General features: G+C 34.1%; 3 protein-coding genes across 3 annotated transcripts; all 3 read left to right on the top strand.

Moving 5' to 3' along the window:
• The first annotated feature begins 2,287 nt into the window (after positions 1-2,287).
• Positions 2,288-4,865, top strand: LOC122315324 (polygalacturonase At1g48100-like). The gene is made up of 6 exons (XM_043131180.1): positions 2,288-3,242; positions 3,337-3,504; positions 3,595-3,639; positions 3,730-3,937; positions 4,031-4,112; positions 4,209-4,865. The coding sequence occupies exons 1-6, from the start codon at positions 2,856-2,858 to the stop codon at positions 4,708-4,710; spliced, it is 1,392 nt and encodes a 463-aa protein (XP_042987114.1). The 5' UTR covers positions 2,288-2,855; the 3' UTR covers positions 4,711-4,865.
• A 15,321-nt stretch (positions 4,866-20,186) lies between these two features.
• Positions 20,187-21,835, top strand: LOC122316330 (protein FAR1-RELATED SEQUENCE 5-like). Its single transcript, XM_043132860.1, has 3 exons — positions 20,187-21,440; positions 21,532-21,660; positions 21,752-21,835. The coding sequence occupies exons 1-3, from the start codon at positions 20,187-20,189 to the stop codon at positions 21,833-21,835; spliced, it is 1,467 nt and encodes a 488-aa protein (XP_042988794.1).
• Positions 21,836-26,833: 4,998 nt separating this feature from the next.
• LOC122317138 (NRR repressor homolog 3-like) lies at positions 26,834-27,526 on the top strand. Its single transcript, XM_043134074.1, has one exon. The coding sequence runs from the start codon at positions 27,055-27,057 to the stop codon at positions 27,424-27,426; it is 372 nt and encodes a 123-aa protein (XP_042990008.1). The 5' UTR covers positions 26,834-27,054; the 3' UTR covers positions 27,427-27,526.
• The last annotated feature ends 295 nt before the right edge of the window (positions 27,527-27,821 follow it).

Here is a 27,821-nt window from a genome sequence, read left to right as displayed (position 1 = left end):
AGGCCTGCCTTTTCTTACTAGCCAGCCAAGATTGGCTAGCTTTGACGTAGCCTACCTTGTATTTTCTTCAATATTCAATATTTTTTGAGAAGTTTTATATTCATAAAAAGATTTTATAAAATTAAACTCACAAACTGACATACAAGTTTCATGATACGTTAAATTCATTATACAATAAAATTAATTTTATCATCTAACATATTGCATCAAGTCACGCCATTTTGTAGGATCTATGTTTGATAGCATCTCACATACTTTTCACCACTTGAGTTGTAATTTGGTGGCAGAAAGGTGGCATCCTCGGTGAAAAATAGGCCGTGGGAACTTAACATGAACATCGGAAACTATGATTGTCAGGTTTAAAGCAATTAGAAACCATGTTGCTGGCATAACCCAGCTTGACTTTATCCAACAATTATGCTATCTTCATGGAAAATCCTAAAAATCTTTGAATTTTATCTTACAGGGCCGTAGCTACAATACCGATTACTACTGTTCTGGATCGTCTGTATACTTCTTATCTATAATATTGGAAGTACGGAAATTTACTCTTTTTAAACCATAGGATCCGCCCAACTCAAATTTCTGAAGTTTAATAGTCTACATACTTATTTGTGTTAGTAGTTCTCTTAAGTGCATGGAAGCTTAAGGTCTTCAGATCATTTGTCTTAGTAATTGTCTTGAATGCATGTGAGGACATAAGCTAGTCAGTTATCCTTTTCATTTAGACATGAATTAATTTGTTCTTTTATCTAATTAAAATTTTCTTCGTCGTATACGGTTCTTTACATTCCACGGGTTTCTTCATATTTAATTACCAAACATATGTGGAAGATCATACAGAAAATAGCTTGTATTGATACTTTGACCATTTTAATCTTGAATGCCAACTTATAAATTTTTTGCATTAACTAACTTTAATTATTCCCACACATTTTCTATTAATTAGTGTGAATATAGTACACCCACGCCACATGCATGGTCTATTTCAAAGTAATCAAACCCAGCCTAGGTAAGTGAAGAGAACATCCTGTACTACTGAGTGTTGGAGAAGAGCAGTAACCGAAAGCTTCAGAAAATGATTAATATAATGGAAATCATGTTGAGGCATAGGTCTGTTGCCTCTTTAATAAAGAACATATCACAGAACATGGGTGGCTAGCTATCAGTGAAAGAAGCAATATATGGAGAAACCCTGACCAGTTAGAATGGCATTGTTATGGGAGTACATCCTCTATGAGTCTAGGTATTGAAGAGCTCTTAGTGGACAAGCCATGTAACAGGAACATAACTATTTTACTTTCGGCCTAGTTGATAGAAGATAACGTATATTTTATTCGTCTATTTATGTCACGCTATATGTTTTAGTCAAGCTCCACTAGTCCACCATGATGAATCTGGAAGCAATAATCAAGTTCAAATGGCAATAATCAAGTTCATCCACTATCTAGAATGACAAAGATGTACGGTTTAGCTGCTAAATATGCGAAGTTAGGCTCATCTCAATATTATTTAATCTTTGAGATAAGTCAAGATGCATTTGTGAGAAACTTCTTGCTGGGGTGCACCTCCAGAGAATTAATAGAAATTTTGTTCTCAAATATGCGGTACCAATAAAAAAACTATATAATCTGTTAGTAAGATGTCTCAGTTTCCGTGTGACATATCACATAAAGAAACCCAGAAAAATGAAACCTTTCTTTTGTACTCTGATGGTGTTGAACTAAATATCGTATACCATTATCTAAAAATTGAAGTTTTAATTTACCAACGTGCATGGTACCACAATTAACATGGCAAGCTCTTGTTCTTCTACTTCATTCCCACTACTCGATGAAAATGAGCAACTTTATAATCAATTTACACCCATCAAATATCCACTGATATCGTTTAATTTCCAGCAATAATTTTGATACCATAGACGATATCTGCAATCGTCATTCTTAAGAAGACAGTTGGGAAGAACATGGGGGAGGGGGACTATCGATCAATGTTTTAAATAGTACTCTACCGGATGCTGTACCAGTCAAGGCACTAGAATAAAATATTTCGATACGGATATCGTTTTGTATACCGTTTCAGGATAGTCGATATATAAACAAATTATATATATAAATATATATAAATTATATTCTAAAATAATAGTTTATATATGAATAAATTATATATAAATACATATATATATATATATATATAAATTATAAATAACTTAGCCTGAATTGATAAAAAATAAACTTGTAATTTGAAAAAAAAAGAAATAAAGAAATAAAAACCGAAATATCGGCTGGTACGGACCGCTACCACCGATATTTAGACTAATATGAAATAAGTAAAATATTTGTACCAGGCCAATGGCCGGTACGGTATTTAAAACACTGCTATCGATTGCCCACTCATTTGATTCTTCGTAGTTCCGTTTCCCTTTTTCCAGAATGGTTATATGCAATTCCACATTCTCAAGAAAAAGCAATTCCTAAATGGAATTGGTCGGTTCCCGCCCCTTAAACCATTAAAAAAAACTTGAGCTGCAGATAAAGTTTTACAAGTCATTCCACTAGCAGATATTATATATATACAGGAATTCTACCTTTCTGAATCTGCATGCATTCCATTGCCAAACTCAGTTAATTCTGTGCAAATTGTTGCAAGTTGTTCTGGTACTAAGCGGTAGTCAACTACACAAAAGAATCTCCTTCCCATAACTTGGGTGCATTCACCCTAACGAAGTCTTTTCATCTAGTCATTGATTCTTACAAATCCATTTAAGCCAAGTCTTCTGAGTTCCAGCAAGTGAGAAACCAGTTGTACAGTGGTTCTCCCCAATCATTCCAGGCTTGAACTAAATTAAGCTCAAAATGAAGTATTCTCGTTTGTCATTACTTATATTCTGCATTTGTTTTGTTTGCTTCTTTCCTTGCACCCAAGGTAGAAAGCATAACCATACAAAACACAAGCATAATCACACTCACAAATCATCTAGCATTTCACAACCTCCTTCTCCTCCTCCTCAGCCTGCTGACCCACCTAATGGTGGGAGTCCCTACAATTATACTGGTTTGTATGATGTTCGAAACTTTGGTGCTGTCGGGGATGGAATAGCAGATGATACAGAAGCATTCAAGATGGCATGGGATGCGGCATGTCAAAGTGGTTCGGCAGTTATCCTTGTTCCCTACGGTTTCTCCTTCATGATTCAGTCAGCAATTTTTACAGGTCCTTGCCAAGGTGGCTTAGTCTTTCAGGTAGTGAGCTCCTTCTGGGCCAGTTTGAATCTCTTTTATACCTTTGAAGTTTGACTCTTTTTAGTAACTGGGTTCATTTTGGATCACCGAGAAGGTTGATGGAACTCTTGCTCCCCCGGATGGACCTGATTCCTGGCCGAAGAACAACAGTAGGCGGCAATGGCTGGTCTTTTACAGAATTACTGAAATGTCACTACAAGGAGGTGGGACAATAGATGGCAGAGGAGAAAAATGGTGGAATCTTCCTTGTAAACCTCACAAGGTATAGTGTACTTTATCTTTAATATGACTAGATTGTTATTATATTGTTTTGATTAGTATAATTGTTAATTACCTATATGCAATGGCTCAGGGGATTAATGGAACAACAATGCCTGGACCATGCGATAGCCCAATTGTAAGTTGCACGCACTGCCTCAATGCCTTCTATTGACTTTATACTACTGAAAACCACTGTATGAATATCATTCTAAATTTTATAATGCAGGCAATAAGGTTCTTTATGAGCTCAAACCTGAGCGTGCAAGGGCTTAGAGTCAAGAACAGCCCCCAGTTCAACTTCAGATTTGATAGTTGCAGAGATGTCCATATTGAATCAATTTACATAACAGCACCTGCCTCAAGTCCCAACACTGATGGGATTCACATAGAGAACACAAATGATGTCAGAATATACAATTCAGTAGTTTCCAATGGTTAGCCAAAAACCTCAAAAATTTTCGTATTCTCTCCATTTTCTATCCTCAAAGGGCCACTAAGCTAATTCTCTGCTGATTTATATATTGTAGGGGATGATTGTGTCTCAATTGGGTCGGGTTGCCATAACGTAGACATAAGGAACATGACATGTGGACCTGGTCATGGAATCAGGTACTCTATTATAGAATTTCTAAACCAAAAGTTTTCTGTTACTTGTGAACGAAAGCTTATCCTGTTTGAATCTCTTTCATTTTGCCTTCCACTCAGCATTGGGAGTCTAGGCAATCACAACTCGCGTGCCTGCGTTTCCAATATTACAGTTAGTGACTCTGTTATTAAAGTGTCGGCTAACGGAGTTAGGATCAAGACGTGGCAAGGTGGATCAGGAGCAGTATCAGGAATAAAATTCAGTAATATTCATATGGATAATGTCCGGAACCCCATTATAGTTGACCAATTCTACTGCCTCAGCAAGAAGTGCACAAACCAAACTTCAGCAGTTTTTGTGTCAGATATACTATACTCAAACATAAAGGGAACCTACGATGTTCGAAGCCCACCAATGCATTTTGCCTGCAGTGATTCTGTCCCATGCACCAACTTAACGCTCACAGATGTTGAGCTTCTTCCTGCTCAAGGAGATTTGGTATTAGACCCCTTCTGTTGGAATGCTTATGGAGATCGGCAAACACTAACAATTCCCCCAGTCTTATGCTTGTTGGAGGGCATGCCTCGATCCCTCTTGGACAACGACATAGGTTATTGCTGAGACTTATCTATAACTTATATCCATGTATTATGTATCTACATAATTGAAAGAGGAATCATGGATTTATCTTGATGCCTAATATCCTATGATTGTGCTGAGGAGTGGTGTTTTTTATGCTTCTCCCTATATATGAATATGAAATATGTTTTTTACTCCATAAGCAAGTTTCGGCAAGGATTCAATATTTTTCTGATCGATACCTATGTAATTGGAATTCTGAACCAAAGAAGATAATCAAATTGCCTCCAGATATATGAATATTGTCGCATCCTGACCAACTCCTCGCCGTGGGATGAACATATATTCACTTTCCTGCTAGAAAGTAAATTCAGGCAACATTTAGTAATGTATTAATAATTTTGAACATGCAGTGGCACACCAAGGGGCAGTAATTTGTGGTTATTTGTAGCCAAGGTGATCTGAATTATATCTCTATCCCTTTCTTGGATCACTACACACTTTCCAAGTATGCATGAATATGACTACGAGGTGACAAACACATCATTAAGCATGCTGAACGAGGCATCAACCTTGACTTTTTTGTCAAGGAATAATTTGCAACCCTGCAGTGAAAGAATTTTCCAAAAGATGTTTGCATATGATAATAATTTGTATGGCGTGATGATTAATTTAACCCTTCTTTTCCCTTTCTATTGTATCATATCCCTGGTACAGACTGATCTTTCTAAACATGGATCCGCTAAACCTTCTTAAAAGAGTGCAAACCTGGCAATCCTTTCCTATGTGAAAAGATTCACGCATGCTAGCCAAATTAAGTGTAGATCTATATGGTCTACATAAGGACCTAACTGATATTCTCACTGAGGATGTCGATTATTCAACTAAATTATATGCATATTAAAGTTGTATGTCGCAGAGAAGCAACATAGTTAGTGATATATACAGCAAGCTCATTGACAATTTAGCATACCCTTTACCCTGTTCCTACTTGATTAGCAGATATAGGATTCCAACCTTTACTGTGTCATTTTAATTTGTTTGTTTAAGGGTGGTTGAGACAAGAAAACCAAATAAACAAATGTAGTTTCAAAGGCGGGCGAAGATCCACAACAGAAAGCGAACCATAATTGGAGAATAATTTGAGAGTGACTGCTTTCCAAGTGAATTTGCCGACCACGGCACAAACTTCCACATGGAGGTGCTGAAGTGGAGGAGGGATTAACTCTTTCTCTCTCTTGCACGCGCAGCGGCTACAATAATCATGAATCGGGGTTTCTAAGGAGCATGAAGGGTAGAGTGTAGACTTTGGTGCTCTGAAAAGGACTGGTCGGTGCACGAGCTAAAATCCAATTGCCACCCACCAAACTCACCCTTTTTACCTCTCTCTCTCTCTCTCTCTCTCTCTCTCTATTAGAATATGCAAAGACGCGGAAGAAGAGTATCAGTGGCAATAAACTATTCGTACTTCTTGTATATTTCAGTTACTTCTTTTATTAACTAACGGGAACATTCATAATATCTTATCCATTTTTATATTCATCTTTATATTTACATAATATTTTTTTAAATTAATCTATATTAGATTATACATCTTTAAAATTATACATAGCTATGAATAATATTTCTTCAAATTTGAAGAGGCAGCATTCATTCTTTAGACATTATTTTACTATTTTTTCAATCTCTTACTCATCAAAATCAATTTTGTGAAATTTGTATTAAAATGATTTTGATATATGAAATTTATATTAAGTTGATGATACAAAGTATTTTTTAGTATATATTAATATTTATTTATTGAAATTGGTCATTTTGATATATAAAATTGATAATATTTAAATATATGAAATTGATATTTTTGAACACACTATGCTAATTGAAAAATATATAAAAATAATAATTTTAAGAAAAAAATAAAAAATATTTTATTATTATTTAGTTCAAAAATATATAATTTAATGTAAAAATTTTTCTTTATATGCAAAATCAGCATATAGAAAAATTAATGCTAGTGCTATTATCCATAAGATTTTTACCTACAAAGATGAGAGTTTGTGGAAGCGAAACAGAAGTCCAAGACTCTTTATGCATATAGACATAAACATCAGGTCACTCTACCCTTTCCTCCTTTTGAGATTTTCTGCCCGCCACTTTTTTTTCTTCCCTATTAAGAGTGTCAAATCGTGTTAACAGATCGTGTCAAAACATGTATATTATACTATATAGGTAAACTCTAATCCGACCTGTTAAACTTATCGTGTCAAAATCTCAAACCTAACATGACCCATTAATATAACGTGTAGTGTCGTATCAATCCGTTTTGACCCATTAGTGAATATTACTAAATATGTTGACACGACAGAATACAACTCGTTTCAAACTGTTTATGTAAATGAGTTGAATAAGCCTAAAATTAACTTGTTTGACTTGATTAAATTTAATATAATTTTTTATAAATGTTAAAATCACAATATTTATAAAAATTATAAAATTAACTATAAGTCCAAAATTACAATCTAAATAATAAAAATATTGAAATTAAAATTCTAACAATTTTACTTTTGGGTAGAAAGGTATAATTGTAACTTTAACTTTCTTAACGTGTCATAACGGGTTGACCCATTAAGCAATCGTGTCTTAACGAGTTGACCCGTTTTGACCCGAACCAATTAAGACTAAATCCTAACCCGCTATTATCGTGTCGTGTTTGTGTTGAGTTAACGAGTCGTGTAACATATTATCACCCCTCTCCCGACTAGGAAATTTCTTCATCCAGTCTATTAGAGCATCTACATCAAATTTTTCATAAAATTTTCTATAGTTTAACTAAAAAAATATTTCTTAAAATTTTTTCCTAAATTTTACTTATCTTTTAAAAATTTCATACATCTCATTCCCTATACTTTCTCTATTATATTAAAATAATATTTCTCTATTATTTCTTTATTACTTTTTTCTTACTTTTATTTACAAACTTAACTACTCAATATTTTTTTATTATGTTTTGAACTATTACTCTAGTAAACATTTTAAACAAAAATTTAAATTAATTTTTTTTGGGTATGATAATAATTTTAAAATTATTTTTTTTATATTTTTGTAATAATTTAAATTATTTCTAAAATTATTATTTAAAATTATAATAAATATGAGTACGATAGAAAGTGTAGATGATTGAAAGAATAATTTATTTTATGTATTAGAATAAAATATTGATAAAAAATTATTTAGGGGATGAATAGTAGTTTTCCAAATATGGAGAATCACTGTTTATCCCTTAAACATTTTTCCTAAAATAGAGATCTGGATGTAGGGAATATTTTGATCAAAACCGTATATTAAACCTCAAATTATAGGGAATCCGGTGTTTTGGGACACCAGATGTGAATGCTCTTACATACTCTTCTCAAGCAATCCACATTCCAGATTCAACGTGTCATTTTTAGCTTACTTTTTACCATTTTTTTTTTCTATCTCTAATTTGATTGTCAACCCCGGAATAGATATGTCTGAATAGAAGAAGCTGCTGCCATTGGGTTTATATATATATATATTTATATAAGAAGATGATGGTATCTCAATTTAATTAATAACCATCACTTTTGGTAGTGGAAAACCATAGTTATAACCGGACACTTGAGGGTTAACATATAAAACCAAAACCTAGGCATCAAAATATCAATAATAATTAAAGGAAAAATACAGACCAAAACAAGGACACTATATAAAAAGAACAAAACAAAAAACACCTGCAAAAAGAACACTCAAACAAAAAGGTCAGCACAAATAAATCAAGAAACAAAATATCAAACGAATACTACAAAAGATGCAAATAGGGAATACCAATCATGTTCAAACGAAGAAGGCCTTTGAGATGATTGGTGAGATTATCACTGTTAATAGATCAATCTATATGTAAACCCCCAACTCCCCTTTTGACAAGAAAATCTGTCACAGCATTACCCTCGTAGAAAACGTGAGTCAAACAATACTCCATAATGTCCAAGAGACCTTGTAATTCCTCCCAGAAATCTTCTAGATACCAAATATTGCAGTCTCCCTTAATGATCTAGCTAATAAGCAATTAAGAATCTGTCTCAATCTCAACCTTATCAAAATTAAATTGGCGGCACCTCCTTATCCCTTCCAACAAATTTCTCATCTTAGCAAAGTTATAAGACCCTTGATTCAAAAATACTAAATAAGTTGTATGCAACCTGCCACAATTATTACGAATCACCCCATCAGCACTAGCCGGCTCAGGGTTTTTTAGGCTACTCCTATTAATATTAAGCTTCATCTAATTCTGTAGAGGCTGAAACCACCTCACCACACGAATGTACTAGGTTTAGGATATAAAACTGGAATGTCCAATCTATGCAAAAGAGTAACATCATGGGATGACCAAGCACCTCGCAAAGAGATACACTAGACTAGTAGTACAAGAGAATCCGAATCCAATCTAACTAGTTTGGAGGGTGTAGGGTAGGCGAAAGAAGTGTTTTTTTTCTTTTCAAGGTTTAAACACCACCAACCCCCCTCCCCCGACAAAAAAGGGTCAAAAGCAAAGGTCTGAGGATCTTACTGCCAGTTGTGGGAGAATGTCGTACGAATATGGGCATGGCAGGCTACCTAAAAAGTTCAACAAAAAGAGAAAACGAATCTAGCCCACTCTGAGGATTTCATGTCTACCCACCATAGCACAACACATTACCTATGGATGACTTGTAAAGTGTATAAACAAAATGTTCCTCATGCTTGAAGAGACGGCATGGAAGGAGCACCAACGGAAACTAAACTTTAGAGGGAGACAAAAAAAAATATATATATATCTATATAATTTCTCTACAATCCATAGAGTGCGCACAAAGCTTGAGCAGAAACTATTGACCTTTTTTGTCTTTCTTTAGGTCAAAAGTGGTCCAATCCTTGATTATGAGTAAAAAGCACGTCAGGACCCAAATTCAGATTAAATATTATTCATCCAAAAAATCCACCAGCTACACTAATCAAAGCTGTTGCTCCACTCCGCACTCTGTTTGCACCTCTGAACTCAACTAAAGATAAATCTGTGGATGCTTAAAACTGTGGAAGATATGTAAGGATTAGATGCTTATAGGCTCAACCATCTGAATGTATCTTACAATAAGAGTTTAGCACCTACGATACGTCCCTTAATCTTATTATTTCTGAAATTACCCAAATGTCTATGTAACAATTCACTCAACAAATTGATTAGTCATTAACTATGCAATTATTTAATAATAAAACAATAATACAAAGTAAATAAATTGCATAACACCGATATTAGTAATGAAGAAAAATTCTTTAAAAAACTCTTTAAAGGTAAAATCTTATAAGATAGCCAAACCCAAAAAATTTAATTTTATTATTTGAAAATCAGTTACAAGCAAGTTCCAATTATAAAATTTTTGTCAATTGACACTCTTACTTGACCAAACTCATTTATCTCTCTGCACCAAAACATCTAATAATCTTTAAACATTGACTTTTTTTCTAAAACTTCAGTGGCTGAATCACGATCACTCAATCTCAACTTGGATCAACGATCACAATTTTTGAGAGAAACAATATAAAAATTCTCCAATAAATTTTCTTATCAAAGTATGCATTGAAAAATGCTCTAAAAATATCCAAAATTGAATTTTTGCAGATCCTAACTAGTAGGACAGTTTAAATAGATTTATGGAAGCAGTAGATAAACTAAAAGTGTTTTATATTAATCTAAAATACAAAACTAAAAATAAGATGAAGTCTATAATCTTAGTCACCTAGTCCTATCCAAACCTATTAACTTAGTCTCTTAATTCTAGTCAAACTCTTGTATCTACAATTTCTAACGTTCGAACTATCTCCTAAAATTCTGATTGGTTTTTTAATCAATATAATAACAAAAAATATATTTACAACCGTGAATTATGTAACCGTCGCGTAATTATTTTGAAAAAATTAAATAAAACATAAAACCCACATGAGAAAAAAAAATTAATTTTTTAATAATAAACCTCACTTTTTTTTTTTAAATGATTATACGACATTTACTTATCTTATAATTGTATATAGAATTATTCATATAACAATATCAAGTACAATACCATGTTAACTTAAGAGATTGTTCGACTCTAATACCATGTTAAACTACGGGACATTAGCACGATTCCAAAATAAACTCATAAAAGTAATCATATTTTCAAGGTTAGTCACTAATTTAGGTAAAAGGCCCATCAATATTTGGTTTTTATGTTATTGGGCTTATACCTCATGGCATGCTCGGCCCAAAGAAGAAAAAGGGCGACTTTCAGCTGCTCAATCTTTATGTTTATTTATTTTGAGCCATATCTGTGATATATATTCAGCATCCATCGAACACAAACTAAAATATAAGCATGAGAAAAAAATTAAAAATCTCAATCCTAGGAAAATAGAAAAAGAAAGCCACCAACGCAGACAAAAGTTTCAATGAGAAAAGATCAAAGTAACGGTGGGGATAAACTCTAAATGAACAACTTCGGTACAAGCTTTTTGTAAAAAAGTAAACTTTATTAAAGAAAAATAAAGATTTTATACTTTTTTTACAGCAAAGTCCACTTTTTTTTTTCTTTTTTTATAGAAGTCCTACACAAATTTTATACATTTAGAGTTTGTGTATATTATTATTTAAAATAAATAAGTTATAATGCATTTCTTCCTTTACACCACCATCCAAAAGGAGGAATGTATATTACACACTAAGATTCGGTTTGACCATTAAGATTTTTTATTTCAAATATATAATTCTTATCTTATTATTATAATTTTATTAAATCTTTATATAAAATATAATAAATAATTTAACTTTTTTTTTTTAATTTTTTTAAATTTTAAAATAATAATAATATTAAAATATAATATTTTAATATTTAATTTTAAAATTTAAAATTTTTATCTAAAAAATCTCACTAACCAAACATACTCTTCGCACGTCCATACACTATTAATAACCATAAAAGAAAAGTCAATAAAATTCTAGAAGTCGCTCGTTTCTTTCGCCAATGGAGAGGTAGCCTAATTAACCAACTTTAAAGGGTGGCCTAATGAGCTGTATAAAATGAACGTTCTAGATTTGGTGCTAAAAGAAAAAGACACACCAGCCCCAGGTCCCAGCAAACCCAACCCGACCTAGTGGTCACCAACTCACCCTAAGAAGCCCAAGTCATTTCTAGTCTTTTCATGCCCCCCAACATTTGAGTAACTTGGTACTTAGCAGCCTCTGGGTTTGCTCGGCCCAGCTACTTCTTTTTTGTCTCATTTAATTATTATAAAATTTTAAAATTTTTATATAAAATATAATAAATAATTTAATTTTTTTAAATCTTAAAATAATAATAATAATAATAATATTTTATTTAACTTTCATCTCAATTTATTTTTCATAAGAATTATATTAATACAAGGAAAAAAGTTAGTTGATTTGGGAATAATCAATCAAGAAGTACCATAGATATAAATGAATTACAAATATAAAAGTAAAGTTATAAATTGATGTGATTTTATGTGATCCGTTAGATTTATTTTATAATAAAAATGACTTTACAATCTGACATATCATGTTAAATCATGTCATTTATGTAAATTTATTTTTATATAATTTATTTGTGAGTAAAGTATTTCTTTAATAAAAAAAATAGTTTACAGGTAAAATTGCAATATTAAAATGTTGCAATTGCCCTACATTATTAGGGTTTTGTAATTTGAGTCGAAGGTCCAAGATAATTGGCTCTTAACTAAATGAGAATAATTTATTCAAATGAAATTATTGCGTTTGAATTAAAACATAAAAATGTGAGGAGGTCTTCAGGCTTCAATCCACGTATGTATTCCACTTTTTGGTTTCATAAATAGGGAGTCAAGCAAAATTAAAGAGATAGGTGAAAGATGGTTTCGCAGAGTTTGCAACCTCGGATGATGCAAGCAAGCGGTAAAGAATAAGATTCTGTTTGATTATATAGGTGAGATAAAATATTTTAAATAATAATAAATAAAATATTATTATAATATAATTTTTTAATATTAATTTTGTATTAAGATTTAAAAAAAATTATTTATTATATTTTATATAAAAATTTAAAAAAATTTTAATAATAAATTAAGATAAAATTTTTAATTTTGTGGCCGAATCTAAGACACACAACAGTGGCTAAAGTGGTTCACATCTACCAGAAAACAGTTGATGGAATAAATAAGACAAAACAGGTCGGAGGTGGAAGATGACTGTTGGACAGAAGAGACCCTCTCGATAAAACACCAACGCAAAGTATCTTAAAAAGGGACGAATGAGATCTCATCAAAGACGAGGAAGAACTAGAAGCAATCGATAATGGAAAGAGAGAGATATATTTGGGAAAAAGTAACATAACAGCTAGTCTTTGAAGAGTGTTGCCCATGGCGGAGAGGAATTCATGTTTCTGCGTAATGTTCTTGATTATATAGATTAATTTGAACTTAATCCAATAAGTTAGATAATAGGTCATGTCATATAATTCATTTTAACTTATTTAATAATTAATTAAAAATATATCTATACGACATGATTCATTTAATCTCGTTTTAAGTAAATGAATTGAAGTAACATGAAGAATAACTTATTTGATTTGATTAACGTAAATTTATAAAATAGTTGAAGTATATATTTATTAATAACCATAATATTTTAAAAAAAAGACTACTTACTAACAAAAACTAGAGTAACACTTTGCAACATCCCGGTTGCAAATGGGCAAAAAACAACCAACAATGGCCTTGCTTCACGTAAGATAAAAAGGTCCAAATAAAGTGGAATGAAAAGCAGCTAATAAATCCCTCTAATAGCAGAACCATCGTTGCACCATTCCTTTCCCTTTGAACCTTGCAAAAACACACTGCACCGAAAATCCATACTCGGCAATGCAAAGGTTTTGATGCCTAAGCTCCAGATTTGCAGTGATCTTGCAAAGGTTTATGAGATCTTGCCAAAAATCCTCTACATTTAGGCGTCCACGTTTGCAGTGAGTTGTGAATCACTTCAATGCACCCTTCCTTCCCCTCCAATCTGATTTTTCTTCCAAAATTTTGTTGAGATCCTGTTAGTGACACCAATGGTTTGATTCTATCTCTTTATTTTTCTCTTTTGCTTAACAAATTTCTCTTTTAAACTTTATTAAAGATTGAAAAAATGGGTTAGTTGTGGGGTCTTGAAAATTGATATCTATTTGCTTTTCTTATATCAAAGAATCCTTTTTTTATATGTCATTAACTGTTTGTAAAAAGGCCTTCGAGAAGCAAATATATTGCTCCTGTTTTGGTCTTCTAGAATCACAATCTTATGTGGAGTAAACATATTTTGTTAAGTACATCAGTTGAAGAGGATTCTTCGATTTGTATCTTTACCGATAAGAGTTTAGAGTTAAAATGTTAAATACCATAATTTCTTAAAGCATGGTCTTAAAATCTCAACAGATAATATAACTTACGAGTGATATTTATTATCCGTTAGATCATCATTTTTGTCCAAAAAGTAAAGAAAGAATGACAATTAAAAGAATTATCAAAGGCATTTCTCAATGCAAATTAATAGCAATCTTAACGAGTCAAAAACTGAATAAAATTCTAGTCGTACTCCCATGCATCAATTCAAGCTTCTTCCTCCAACAAACATCGCAGTCAAGCTTTGATGCTCTTTATTTACTCAGCTTTCGTACTAGAATATCGAAGGGTAATCAGCCTGGATTTTGATCATTGCAATCAATCTACAAAGTAAGGGGAAAGGGTAATAAGCCTGGGAAGCCCTCCCGTCGTCGGCTATGGGTTGGAATGGAGGCAAAGTGCATTAGGTGTGAGTTGGGATAGGAAGAAAGTGATTTAGTGGGATTTAGGAAGAAAGTGCGTCTCTTCGGGTGTAGTAAACTGTATGGTGATGATTCAATTCAGATGACGTGTCGCAATATGGTTGGTGGGCTGATTTTATGAGATAACTAGATAGGTTGGTTTTAAGATTTTCTCAAAAAACTATCAATATTTTTTGAATTTTAACATACAACAAAATCAATATTACAAACCCTACAATACACAAATATGAATATAGGTACAAAATTACAATCCCAATAATAAAAACATAAGCATAATGAGAAATTTTAATATTATAACTCAATAATAATAAAATTGTAAATTTGAAATAAAACCAAAATGTGTCAAGCAAGTTGATTTTGTGTTAAGCGGATTAACCAATTTACAAATCGTATATCAACAAGTCAACCCATTTTTACACAAATCCGTTAACATTAAATTCAAACCCACTAATTTCGTATCGTATTCAAATGTGTATTGAAATTACGAGTCGTGTTACATATAGCCACCCATAGATATAAGAGGTGGCATAGCTTCTCACCTTCCAAGCGGGGCACAATTAAGATTGATGTTACTACATGAAATCAATAGACGTATTGTTCCATACAAGGTATAAATATTTTTTTAAATAGATAATATTCATTTATTATATAAATTGTTTGACCATTTCATTCATTTTTTTAAATAAGTTTTCTTATTCTCATGTTGGTGTGTAGATTGAGCACATCATCCATATTATTTAAATTGTAATATTTAAATTTTATAATTTATATTCTAAATTAAATTATGTCAAATAAATAACATACTAGATGTACTCTACACACTACTTAATAATAGAATTTTTCTTTATAGATATAAGTAGGCCTGCACATTGGCCCGCCCAAGCACATTTTTTGCCCGACTTGACTTGGCCCGCACGTAAGGACGGAGAAAGATGACCCGACCCGACCCGTTAAGTTCGGATCGGGTAAAACTATCGGTTTCTTCTTCTTCTTCATGTGAGTACTGCACTTTTTATCATTTTGAAAGCCTTTACGCAGAAAGTACTTTTTTTTCTTTTTGCTGCAAATACACACATCTAAGTTTCTAACATCAACCAGAAAAGTGAAGACTCAGCCTCGCTTCTTCTTTTTTTTTTTTTTTTTACACCAAAAATTGCTATTTAATGGTCTAAATGAAAGATAAATTGAACAGGCTGCATAATATAAAATGCATAAAAGCTTTGAACTTTCTCTCTCTAATCGAGAAATTCCAAAGAAAATACAACAGCAAAATCTCTGAAATAAGAACTGTGTACGCCAAAATTGAAGCAACCAAACCATTATTTGGGGAAGTAAACTACTTCAATCTTCTTCCTCGATGACCTTGGTTCCAAATCCCTAAAATCCTCTGGAGGAGCCTTTGTAACAGTGACTAGTGAATAAAATTCTTCCTTTGCATCTTCTTCGTCATTTCTCTCCCGAGCAACGCGAACACAAACTCTCCTTGGCACACTTCGAATCCCGCAGCTCCAGATATACTTGTTAAGCTTAACATCCACCCTAACATCCGTAGTCCCCATGGCCTTTTGGGAAAACTTTCTGATTTCTTTAGGGCCTTCGGAGCCTTCTTTTTAAAAGTGCATCCAAACATACCAATAACTATAAAACTCGTTCATCCAAAAAAAGGAGGAAAGAACAAAAAAGATTTGAATCACTTAAACTTCATTAACCCAGAAATGGATGCTCTGTTTTGGGGGACGAAATGCATAATGCAATCCTCTTCTGGGTTGGTGATCTGCAGGGCAACCACGCTATCGCTGCCGAGTGCCTTATGTGAGAGAGAGAGAGAGAGAGAGAGAGAGACTAGGTTTTTTCTTTTGCTGAATAAGGGAGCGGGTCATCGGGTTGATGAAGTTTTCGCCCGCTAAACAGAATGCATTGACCCGCTTATGATTTTAACCCGACTTTATCGGGTTGTTCGGATCGGGTCAATTGAATGGGTCGGGTTTTGACATTTCCTGTGCAGGCCTAGATATAAGATAATAAAAGCAGAATTTTATGATATTGTTGGACAAAAACACAAGGGAAAAACCCTACTCTTGAAAGCTGACCAAATTCCCAGAAAAGAACAAGAAAGAAGGGAGATAAAAAAAATATATAATAATTCTATTAATCATGTCATATACTATATATTATATTTATTTTATTTTTATTTTATTCTTCTTATAATAAGTATATAGTGTATGAATGATAAGTAGAATAATTTAATTAATTTAACAAGAATATTAAATTAAACTTTAAATTAAAAATAATAAAAAATAAAACATAATTTTAAAATATGTAAAATGTAGTGTAGGATAATACATAGTATTAAAAAGAAAAAAAAAACTCCTATCCGTTTGGTTTGATTATTAGAGCCTATAGGATGATCCATCATACACTAATTGCCAGACAATAAATAGAGAGGCAAAGGCAATGCAAGCTAGGGCTGTAATCGACCTGAGCTGAGCCGGTATTTGGTTTGCCGAGCTAGGCTCTACTCAAAATACTCGAGCTCGAGCTCGAGCCCAAACTCAAGATTTTTTTAAAATCTTTGTTCGAGCTTGATTTGATAAGTTAAAATCTCAACTCGAGCTCGAGCTTGAATTTTTTTTTTTGGAATAAGATTTAATAATTAATAAATTAAATAAATAAAAAAATAACTAATATCAAATTTATACAACTAACAAGTATAACCTCTATTAAATTATAAAATTTTAAAAAATTTATAAATAATTAATATCTAACTAGTTAATATTTATCCAAAATAACAATATATTATATGCTTACATATATTATAAATCAGAAGTGCTACGTACAATCGCCGCGTACAGTCGGCGCGGAGTCGACTAACGTGGCAATTAAAAAAAAAAAGTTAGTACAGAGCCGAAACAGGGTTACCATTTTCGGAAGAGAAAAATGAAATCTGTTTTCCCGCTTCTTGCGTTGCACAGGTGTGGTCTTCAGCTCCATTTCTCAAGGTCGTCTTCAAGCTCCTCTTTTGAAGATCCTCTTCCAAGCTCGTCTTCATCAGAGCAATAGCGTCCAGGTGCAGAAGTATTAGAAACCAACAGCTCGGTTATTTTCATCGTGGGTCTTCTCCCTCGTGTGGCTGCTCGGTTATTTTCATCGTGGGTCTTCTCCCTCGTGTGGCTCCTCGTCGTCGTGTGGGTTATCTTCAAGAGGCCGGAGCCACTACCATCGAGCAAGTCGTCACTGAACTGTAAAACAGTTCAACAACTATATAATGGTAAAGAACGTATTTTGCGTTGCTCATGTTTATTGATTTCTTGGTTGTGGTTTTGTTAGGAACAATATTGACCAAATCTGTTGGTTTGGAACAACATTGCTTTCGGGTAGAGTTAATTGCTCAGAAATATAAAGATTTTGTGCTTGACTCAAAAACGGAAACTCATTATTAGTTATAATGATGGTATTAGGCTAAAAGTGACCAACAACTGAGGATGTTTATGAAGATTTTAACTTTACCAGAACTTTGTGGCTCTGGTGATTTTAATAACATGTCCCCCAACAGATTTTATTGAAGTCACACCACGAAAGAAGATTCAATTAAAACAAATCAATGGTCCAGATAATTTCTTTGAGAGATGTTTCCGTGTGCATGGATATTTGAAGTGGGCTTCCGCTATGGAATTTTCAGAGCACTAATTCCTTTGCTGTAAGCCTACTAGGAAAAATTATTAGAAGTCTAAGGAGTACTACTAATCAAGTAGTGCTCTTTGTAGCTAACAAAATAGTTTTACCAGGTAAAATGACTTGATTGGACAATTAATTGCATTCAATTCTATCCATTTCAATCATAATCAATAGCTTGTGATGTCACAATGGTATCAGATAAAAAACAAAATATTATATAGAGAAGGATATGATATTATAAGCAACATGTAAACCCTTCCCGGCCAAAAGTTTTGAAGACCTAGAATTAGAGTCCTAATTTCCTTTTATAACGTGGAAATATTTGGCAATATATCGATGCTGCATAAAAGTCACAATTTATAAGCATGTTTGAGGCAAAAGATCAAATAATAGATGATGTTTATAACATTTGTTAAACGTGTAGACAATCCCATGGACATTTGCATGTGCATGAATCCATGGTCATTGATATTATTCCCAAAGATTTACCTTGGATATTGAACAATTACTACAGGGCATTGGAAACGAGGAAGAACACCCATCTCCGCTACCAGTATCTACCTCAAATCTCCCAACCTCAGTATGTTATTGTAAAATTTATAGAACTTATTGTAATGGATCTGCTCAATGTTTATCATCCTAATTATCATTATTATACAAATTTAGGACATCCCTCAAACTGGTACAATGAACTTGCCAAATTACATGCACGTTTATTATGGACCACAGTGTTCATGGACACCAACCTTTTTGCCATATGCAGATGGCAACGAATATACAAGCAACATTGAGCAGGTGGGTTAACTTAGTTCTTGTCTTTTAATGTATAAGTTTGGTTTTTGTGGAGTTTAATTTGGTGTAATTTTTTTATGTAGAATGCTGGTTACCCATTTCATACTGGGATGAGACCGTCGACTCCCATCGGCTCTACAAGCTCTGCAACGAGTGCAAGAGTTGGTGAAGAAACTACACAAAATGTTAAGGAAACCGAAACACCAAGTCCTTCCTCTAGAATTGATGAAGGAAGTAAAGAGGATATACCAAATTTTCGGGAAACCAACGATGGCACGACTGGGTCACCACAGTCAGTGCAACCGGATGGTGGTGATATAATAGAGGAGCCAAAGTCGGAGATGGAATTCAAATCATTTGAAGATTTACAAAGCTATTATAAGGATTATGCTAAGAAATGTGGGTTTGGCGTGATGACACAAAGGAGTGAGAGGGGAGAGGATCAAAGTATCAGATATGTCACCCTAGGATGTGCCCGCGGAGGGAAGGCTTGAAATAGGAGTTTAAATGTCGCTAACCCACGTCTGACCGGAAAGACGGACTGTAAGGCAAAGATTAATGCATTAAAAGTTGAGGGGAAGATGCAGTTAACAACAGTCCATAATACACATAATCATGGGCCCATGGCCTTAGTCCAAAGAAATCCCGCTTCTTTCGATGTAATAGAGAAGTGAGTGAGACCATAAAAAAAGTTCTCGACACAAACGACTTGGCTGGCATCCCGATAAATAAGAGTTTTGGATCTCTTGTCGTTGGTGTAGGTGGGTTCAACAACCTTCCATTCTTGGAAAAGGATTGTCGCAATTACATCGACAAAGCACGGCATCTACGACTTGGTGCTGGTGGTGCTGGAGCACTCCAAGATTATTTTTTGAGGATGCAGTACAAGAATAATGGTTTCTTTGCATTGATGGACTTAGATGATGATGGGAGGCTAAGGAACTTATTTTGGGCAGATCCACGTAGTAGGGCAGCGTACACGTATTTTGGTGATGTGGTCACATTTGACACCACGTACCTCACAAACAGATATGGGATGCCTTTTGCACCATTTGTTGGTGTAAACCACCATGGACAGTCCATTCTTTTGGGAGCAGGGTTGATTTCAAGCGAGGATACAGAGACCTTTACATGGTTATTCTATTCCAAACTTGGTTGAAATGTATGGATGGTATAGCTCCGAAAGCTATCATCACAGATCAAGACAGAGCAATGAAAAATACAATTGCTCTTGTAGTTCTGAAAACACAGCATAGATTTTGCCTATGGCATATATTGAAAAAAGTCCCTGAGAAGCTTGGCTCACATGGTGCCTATAAAAATGGGTTGAAAAATGAGTTGATGAAATGTGTATATGATACTCAGAGTATCGAAGGTTTCGAGAATTGTTGGGAGGGGTTAATTAACACCTACAGTTTGCACGAAAATGCCTGGTTGCAAAGTTTATACGCTGAGCGTGGGCATTGGGTACCTGTATTTTTGAAAGAATTCTTTTGGGCTGGAATGAGTACAACCCAGCGGAGCGAGAGTATGAATGCCTTTTTTGATGGGTATGTTCATGCAAAAACAAACTTGAAGGAGTTTGTTGATCAGTTTGACAACGCGCTGAGAAAGAAAATTGAGAATGAAACAAGCGCAGACTTTCACTCATTTAGTGCCACAATTCCCTGCATTTCTAGATCTCCCATTAAGAAGAAATTTCAAGAGTTGTACACGAACGCTAAATTTAAGGAAGTTCAGCAGCAAGTTATGGGTGTGCTTGATATGGATCCAGCTCTATATAAAAGGGATGGATCTAGAAAAACCTATCTTGTAGAGGATGAAATTCGTGTTGAGGAGTTCGCTAAACCGGTCACATTTTCTGTGGAGTTTAATGAGGAAAGCTGTGATGCAAAGTGCTCATGTGGGTTATTTCAGATGAGGGGGATACTGTGTCGGCATATTCTGGCAATATTCAAATCTAACCAAGTAAAATCAGTGCCAAGTAAATACATTTTAGATCGATGGAGGAAGGATATTAGAAGACAATACACATTGATCCGTAGCAGCTATGACGTAGAGGATCAGAGGCCAGATACGAACAGATATTCAGGTCTATTGAATGTATGTTATAAGATGATAACTCTTGCAGCGAGTTCCATTGAGCACACCACGGATGCATATCAAAAGTTACATGCAATGATTGACTTATATCTTCAGAACCAACAACCCCCATCTATGACTGTAACGGGTTCAAATGTTGCCTTACATTCAGTTCAGATGACTACAAATGGTAATGAAAAATGGGTTCTAAGTCCACTTGTTGTAAGAGGGAAAGGCAGACCTCTATCTCTGAGGAAAGCATCGACATTGGAGAAGCGAGTGTTGAAAGTTAAAGCGAAGAAGCAGAAAGCACCTAACAATGGGAAAAGTAAACAGGTTACTACAATTTCATTTAAATTGTATTGTAGACTTAATGTTATTACTATATAACTTAATGTGTTATTGCTTGTGTTACTTGTCTTCTTAGCTTTCAAGAGAAGACACGCGCAGAAATTTATTTGGCACATCAGAGACCCCCATCTCCACTGACAGCACAGAAGCTTTTGACATTACTAGAACCCAACCCTATGTTACATGGAATGAGAGTCAAGAAACTGTAAGAAGGCTGGAGTTTGCTATTTTTATGATTAGTTATTACGTTAATACAATTTCATACTAATTATTTGAACCTTCCATTCATGAAACAGATCAATTTTGGATTGGATGGATCACAACCTGAGTATGTGGATGAGACACAACTGAAGCCAACAATGAATTTCAGCAATTTTTAAAGGTTGCCAAACTTGATGTAATGGCTGGAATTTCTGTGCAAATTCATGATAATTCTGGAGTATTGATTGTAATTGTATTGATTGTAATTGGATAGCTTCTAGGCTGTTTTGAATGTATTCCCTGTAATTGGACAACTTCTAAGCTCTAAAAGTTGGTCTCTAGAGTAACTTAATGAGTTGGCAGGGCTTGTAATGATACCTATTAATTAAGTTTGGTTGATTAATAAGAATTTCATGACCTATTCCAGCTTTATGTCCAAAGTATAGATGCTAGTGGTATTGATTGATAATGGTTGTAAGAGGGCAAGTCAGCACCATCATATTACAATCGGGTTTAAGTTCTCTAATATATTGTTCAAGAGTTGGTTGGTTGAAATGAGCATGTGCTCTAGAATTGAGCAATAAGGAATACTGTATGTTATAAGAGCATGCGCATAAGCATGTACTCGGGTTTAAACTGGTTCCTGATTGCAAGTTTCACATTACAAGACTAAGGGCTCAGCCCTTAGTGTTAGCTGTAACATATCCAGAAACCAACATGGATCTACTGAAATAGTAATGGAGTAGTTCACAGTTGAAATACAACACTTGATATTGACATGTAATGCACCATCACTAAGCTCTATTTCAAATAACAACACTTCTCAATCAGATTACAATCCAAGTTCAAATTACAACCACTCACAGAATACACAAAATGGTTTGACAACACTTCTCAGTTCAGAGTAACATCCACCATCAGAAACCACAAAATAAAATTACATCAACTTATTGGGAAACATGGCTTCCCAATTCTTCTTTACATCGACCATCACAAACCACAAAATAACTTGGCAGATCAGAGTAACTTAAACTACATATTTACAATAACTTAAGAAAAATCAATTCTGAGCTTGGTTAGACAGCAAAATGTAACATGATACAACAATGGCAACAGCCCAATACAGATGGAGTAGTGTGCGTGAACACCTATTTTCAGCTTCTTGCTTTAAAAGCACCAAGTCCTTCTTCTGAACCTCCTCAAGTATATTGGATAACATTTTCTCAATCGCATCAGCTCTCTTTCGGAACTTAATCTCCCTCTGTTGAAAATCGTCGAGTATCCTTTTCAGCTCTTCATCCTTCCTTGCAAGTTCAATTTTAATTTGGTGAAGTTCTTGCTCTATGTCCAAAGTACCATCCACCCACTTAAAGAACTTGCAAAATGGTAAGCCCTGCTCATACAATCCAAAAGACGCAAACTGAGTTAGATATATTTATAATTATAACATACCTTTAGGAAATATATGCAAAGCAACGTTTTACCTCATTGTTGTACTTTGGACGGCTAAAGAAGGGACGTCCTGGATTTCTGGGAGTATTTGAGTATCTCAGTGTCGCCTCAACCTCACAGAAGCATAAAGGTTGGCTCACAGTACGTTTACCAAAGGATGTGGAAGAAGTTGAGGGTGATGACATTCTAACATTGAAACAATCGGGTTGATTACAAACAGACAATATCACATTGTTGGCTCACATTTAATTAGGATGAAGTCTACATAAAGACACTGTAAACAGAACACTCGGGTTGATTACAAACAGACAATATCATGCACATAATAACATGTTCATAACATTCAAACACATTGATAGCTAAATACTTCCTAAATAGAACAAGTAAAATCATAATACAGAGGTCAAATGTTGGTGGAAATAACATTGTTGGCTCACATTTAATTAGGATGAAGTCTACATAAAGACATTGTAAACAGAACACTCGGGTTGATTACAAACAGACAATATCATGCACATAATAACATGTTCATAACATTCAAACACATTGATAGCTAAATACTTCCTAAACAGAACAAGTAAAATCATAATACAGAGGTCAAATGTTGGTGGAAATCACATTGTTGGCTCACATTTAATTAGGATGAAGTCTACATAAAGACACTGTAAACAGAACACTCGGGTTGATTACAAACAGACAATATCATGCACATAATAACATGTTCATAACATTCAAACACATTGATAGCTAAATACTTTCTAAACAGAACAATCCAACCATTCTGGAAATTGATCTAGGAATTAACAACTCAAGCAGAATAGGAAATAAAACTCAACTTCGGTTGGTCACTTTCAACTGCATTCATTCCCAATTCTCTTCGTAATTAATAACCTGCAGATGAAACCACGGAAGAATCAGATTTTTAAATAGAAATAAATAACATAAATACAATGCATAAAAATCATTTATTGAAACACAAGAGCCAGGGGGAGTTAACAACCTTGAGTGGGTTCTCTCGATAATTGCCCAGTGCCCAAACCCCAACTCCAAAAATTGGGTTTCTCGAGTTAGGGTTTCGGGAGTTAGGGTTTCTGGAGTTAGGGTTTCAAGGGTTAGGGTTCGGGAGTTAGGGTTAGGTTTAGGGTTTCGGCAGTTAGATTTTGGGTTAGGGTTAAGGTTCGGGTTTGGGTTTCGGCAGTTGGATTTTGGGTTAGGGTTAGGGTTCGGGTTCGGGTTTGGGTTTCGGCAGTTAGGGTTAGGGTTAGGGTTAGGGTTAGGGTTTCAGCAGTTAGGGTTTCGGGAGTAAATGTGGATTAGGGCTTCGGGAGTTAGGGTTAGGGGTTCTGCAGATTTTGAGAAAGAAACAGATCTAAAGAGATCTGACAATGGAAAACCAATCTTAACGAACCCAGAATGCAAAGACAAACCAAGGGGCAAAATGTGCAAAAAAAAAAAATTGTGAAATAGAAAGAGAAAACCGAGCCTTGCAAAAGACCAAACCCGGACTGCAAAGAGAACCGAGAGGAAAAACCTCCAGACTGCAAAGAGAAATCTTTTTCTAAAACTGGAAAAACCTTTTCTTCTATAAAGAGATTCAAGCACCCATGGTTAAATCCAGCCTTCGACAAGATAAACAATGAAATCTATAAAGAGATTCAAGCAACCATGGTTAAATCCAGCCTTTGAAAAGATAAACAAACTATAACATCAACATACTTGCTCAAATCGATCTGTGAAAGCGAAGATCTCAGACAAATGAGAAAAAAAAAACAAAGCCACACAGCACAAGAGGAAGACAAGCTCATCGTTCGTCAGGTTCGCAGGGCTAGGGTTAGGGTTGATGGCGAATGGGAGATGAAAGGGGTGAATGAGGGGAGAACGGGAGACGAAAGGGGCGAATGGGAAAATGGGAGATGAAAGGGACTTCTGGAGTTGGACATCAATTATGGGAGATGAAAGGGCTGAAGGAGTGGAATGGCAGGGTTCGACAATACGCACCGTTTCATTAACTTTGGCTGCCACGTCGGACGCGACTACCCGGCGCTTACCCGCTACGCTTGCCAAAAGCATTTCTCATTATAAATAAATACACTTAATATCATAGCATATATCTATTTCATATATAGTTTTCACATACTATTATATGAAATTATTAAATTTTATCGATTAATTATTATACAAATTATAAAATATACCTATGAAGTATATTCACCATATAGGCATAAATAATTAGAATAAATATTATATATTTAATTATAAAAGTGGTATGCTTATATTATTAGCTAATACATATATACATGCATAGGTGTATGTATATATTTATCAATATATGAATGAGTTTTAATTGAGTCGAGCTAACGAGTCGACTTGAGCATAAACGGGCGAGCCTAAACGAGCATTAATTGAGTCGAGTCGAGTCGAGTTTTGTCGAGTATGTGTCATTTACAAATCGAGCGGATATCTGCTTTCACGAGCGAGTTTTTTTTTTTTTTACAAGTTGAGTTCGATTCGAATTTAACCGAGTAAGTATTGAGCGAGCTATTGAATAGACTGATGTATTTACACCCCTAATACAAGTGGCAGAGGATTTTGTTCCAATATGATATGATACCTCTTTCTGACATGACCTGCTCCAAACTTTACCCCTTGTAATCTCTCGTGTTTTCATGTCACTTTCCTACCAAAATTTATTCCAACAACTTCTGTCGGACTTTTTTTACTTAAAGTGATCACAGAATATTTTTCGTGAGTTTTCCGTCAGTACTCGATGATCAAAAGCTTAAGCGCTTGGAAAAGAAAATACTACTCAAATTAAGGCATTAGCTAGAATACTACTTTTATTAATAAGTATTTTTATCATCTAATCATTTTTTTAATTAATTATTTTGAATAATGCTATTCATTATTTTAATTTTTATCATCTTTTTTATCATTATTTCATAATATAATATTAGATGATTAGAAATTATTTATTATATTTTATTAATAAAAATATCATCTAATATCATATTATTAGATGATAGGAAGATGACGAGAAAAATGATAAGTAATAGAATTTTTATAACTTAATTTGGCAGCGCATGCATTTCTTCAGCGCTACAGGTATACTTAATTGGGCAAAGGTTCGTCAACCCAAGTCAATTATTCCATATATATTTAATTCATGACGAGAGCATGCACGTACGTATAGTTAATTAGTTGGCCAAACTTTACACCCACCAATCCCAAATTCTTGCAAATTAAACAATTCTACTGTTATTTATAATCATCATCATCTTCTCAACATGATCTCATTATCTTGATATATCAAATAATTATCCATAAGTATAATATAATAAATAGTTTCTAATTATTAAATGTCACATAATCATCAGAAGATAATAATAAAAATGATAGTGGGTAACAATATTATTACTCTATTACAAAACATATAACATGCAAGCTGTATTGAACAAAAGAAAGTCGTCTCAGCTGGCTTAATTAGAACAAAACACAAACTGGCAGTGCTCGAGATTTGCATTTTAATTTGCAACATGTGTTCACGTGCGAACACAAAAGGGAAAATAATCGAATAAAAAAGAAAAACGTGAGAAGACTCCCTGCCTAACATGTCATAATGCGTGCATCACGTTATGGGTGCAGTAACATATGTACCAGAAAGGCAAGAATCTTAATAAGAGCCAGGCCCTCACCAAAACCACTCCCTCCCAACAAATTGAAAAAAAAAGAAAAAAATCAGCTTTTTTTCTTAATCAAACATGTCTGGTGTGGATCACATTGTGAGTACTGTAAAATGATTAAATACGGCCAAGACCTTGACCTTACATAAATGAGTGTCTCTCCGAGAAATAGCGCAGAAGCAACCAAGAAAGTGATGCATGCTGTAGTCTCTTGCTAGGTTCTAATTTCTTTGCTTGCTGAAGACCAAAAGCATCGCGTTAATTATATGGAGCTGGATGCGAGCAAGAAGAGAAAGATCTACCATGATCACGAGGATGAAGATGAAGAACAAAAAATAGAGAAGTTCTTTGCTCTTATAGAGAATATACGCGAGGCTCGTGACCGTTTGGTCTTGAATGGCTCGAATGCATTCATAAGCGGGACAGAGAAAAAGAAAAACCAGATCATCAAAGTCAAGGCGGCAGATCACAAGCAAGTTGCAGTTTGGAAACCCTCGTTCCAACGTGAAGACTTCATGGAAAGGGCACCTCTATTCAACTGCCCTCCTCATGTTACCTTTCTGGGTTCTGCTCAAAGGAAAGAAGAAGCTCAGAAAGAAATTACTGAAGAAGGCTTAGACCTAACGCTTTCTCTCTAGCTATTCTCGTATCATATAGATGTGTATGCATGAGCAGCACTCTCAATGTGGAAGAATTATTTGGTTTTTATTTTGAACCAGACTTGCAATTTTCATTTTCCTTCTAGAACAATGATATTATGCAGCATATAAATATATATATATATATATATATATATATATATATATATATATATATATATATATATGTAGTACTTATCGACATTTCACTTTAGCCGACAATTAGTTAACTTTGTTGAAGTCATATGTACATGATGAGATCAACTAGAATGGATTATGGGTTCCTTCTTTATTTATTTATTTATAGGTCAGAATTAGAACGTACATTATCTAAAAATATTGCGGCATTATTCATGAGCTCTTTGATCTGCAGTACCGTACGTTAATGGAGTGAC

The sequence above is a fragment of the Carya illinoinensis genome, chromosome 7 (assembly GCF_018687715.1).
Source record: "Carya illinoinensis cultivar Pawnee chromosome 7, C.illinoinensisPawnee_v1, whole genome shotgun sequence".
Taxonomy (NCBI): Eukaryota; Viridiplantae; Streptophyta; class Magnoliopsida; order Fagales; family Juglandaceae; genus Carya; species Carya illinoinensis.
This window is presented reverse-complemented; position numbering and strand designations above follow the sequence as displayed.

Coding starts and splice junctions, on each gene's coding strand:
- LOC122316330 (XM_043132860.1), top strand. CDS start 20,187: ATGGATGGTATAGCTCCGAAAGCTATCATCACAGATCAAGACAGAGCA. Junction 21,441..21,531: donor ACAATGGGAAAAGTAAACAG/GTTACTACAATT, acceptor TTGTCTTCTTAG/CTTTCAAGAGAAGACACGCG. Junction 21,661..21,751: donor GGAATGAGAGTCAAGAAACT/GTAAGAAGGCTG, acceptor TTCATGAAACAG/ATCAATTTTGGATTGGATGG.
- LOC122317138 (XM_043134074.1), top strand. CDS start 27,055: ATGGAGCTGGATGCGAGCAAGAAGAGAAAGATCTACCATGATCACGAG.
- LOC122315324 (XM_043131180.1), top strand. CDS start 2,856: ATGAAGTATTCTCGTTTGTCATTACTTATATTCTGCATTTGTTTTGTT. Junction 3,640..3,729: donor GACCATGCGATAGCCCAATT/GTAAGTTGCACG, acceptor TTTATAATGCAG/GCAATAAGGTTCTTTATGAG. Junction 4,113..4,208: donor GGACCTGGTCATGGAATCAG/GTACTCTATTAT, acceptor CCTTCCACTCAG/CATTGGGAGTCTAGGCAATC.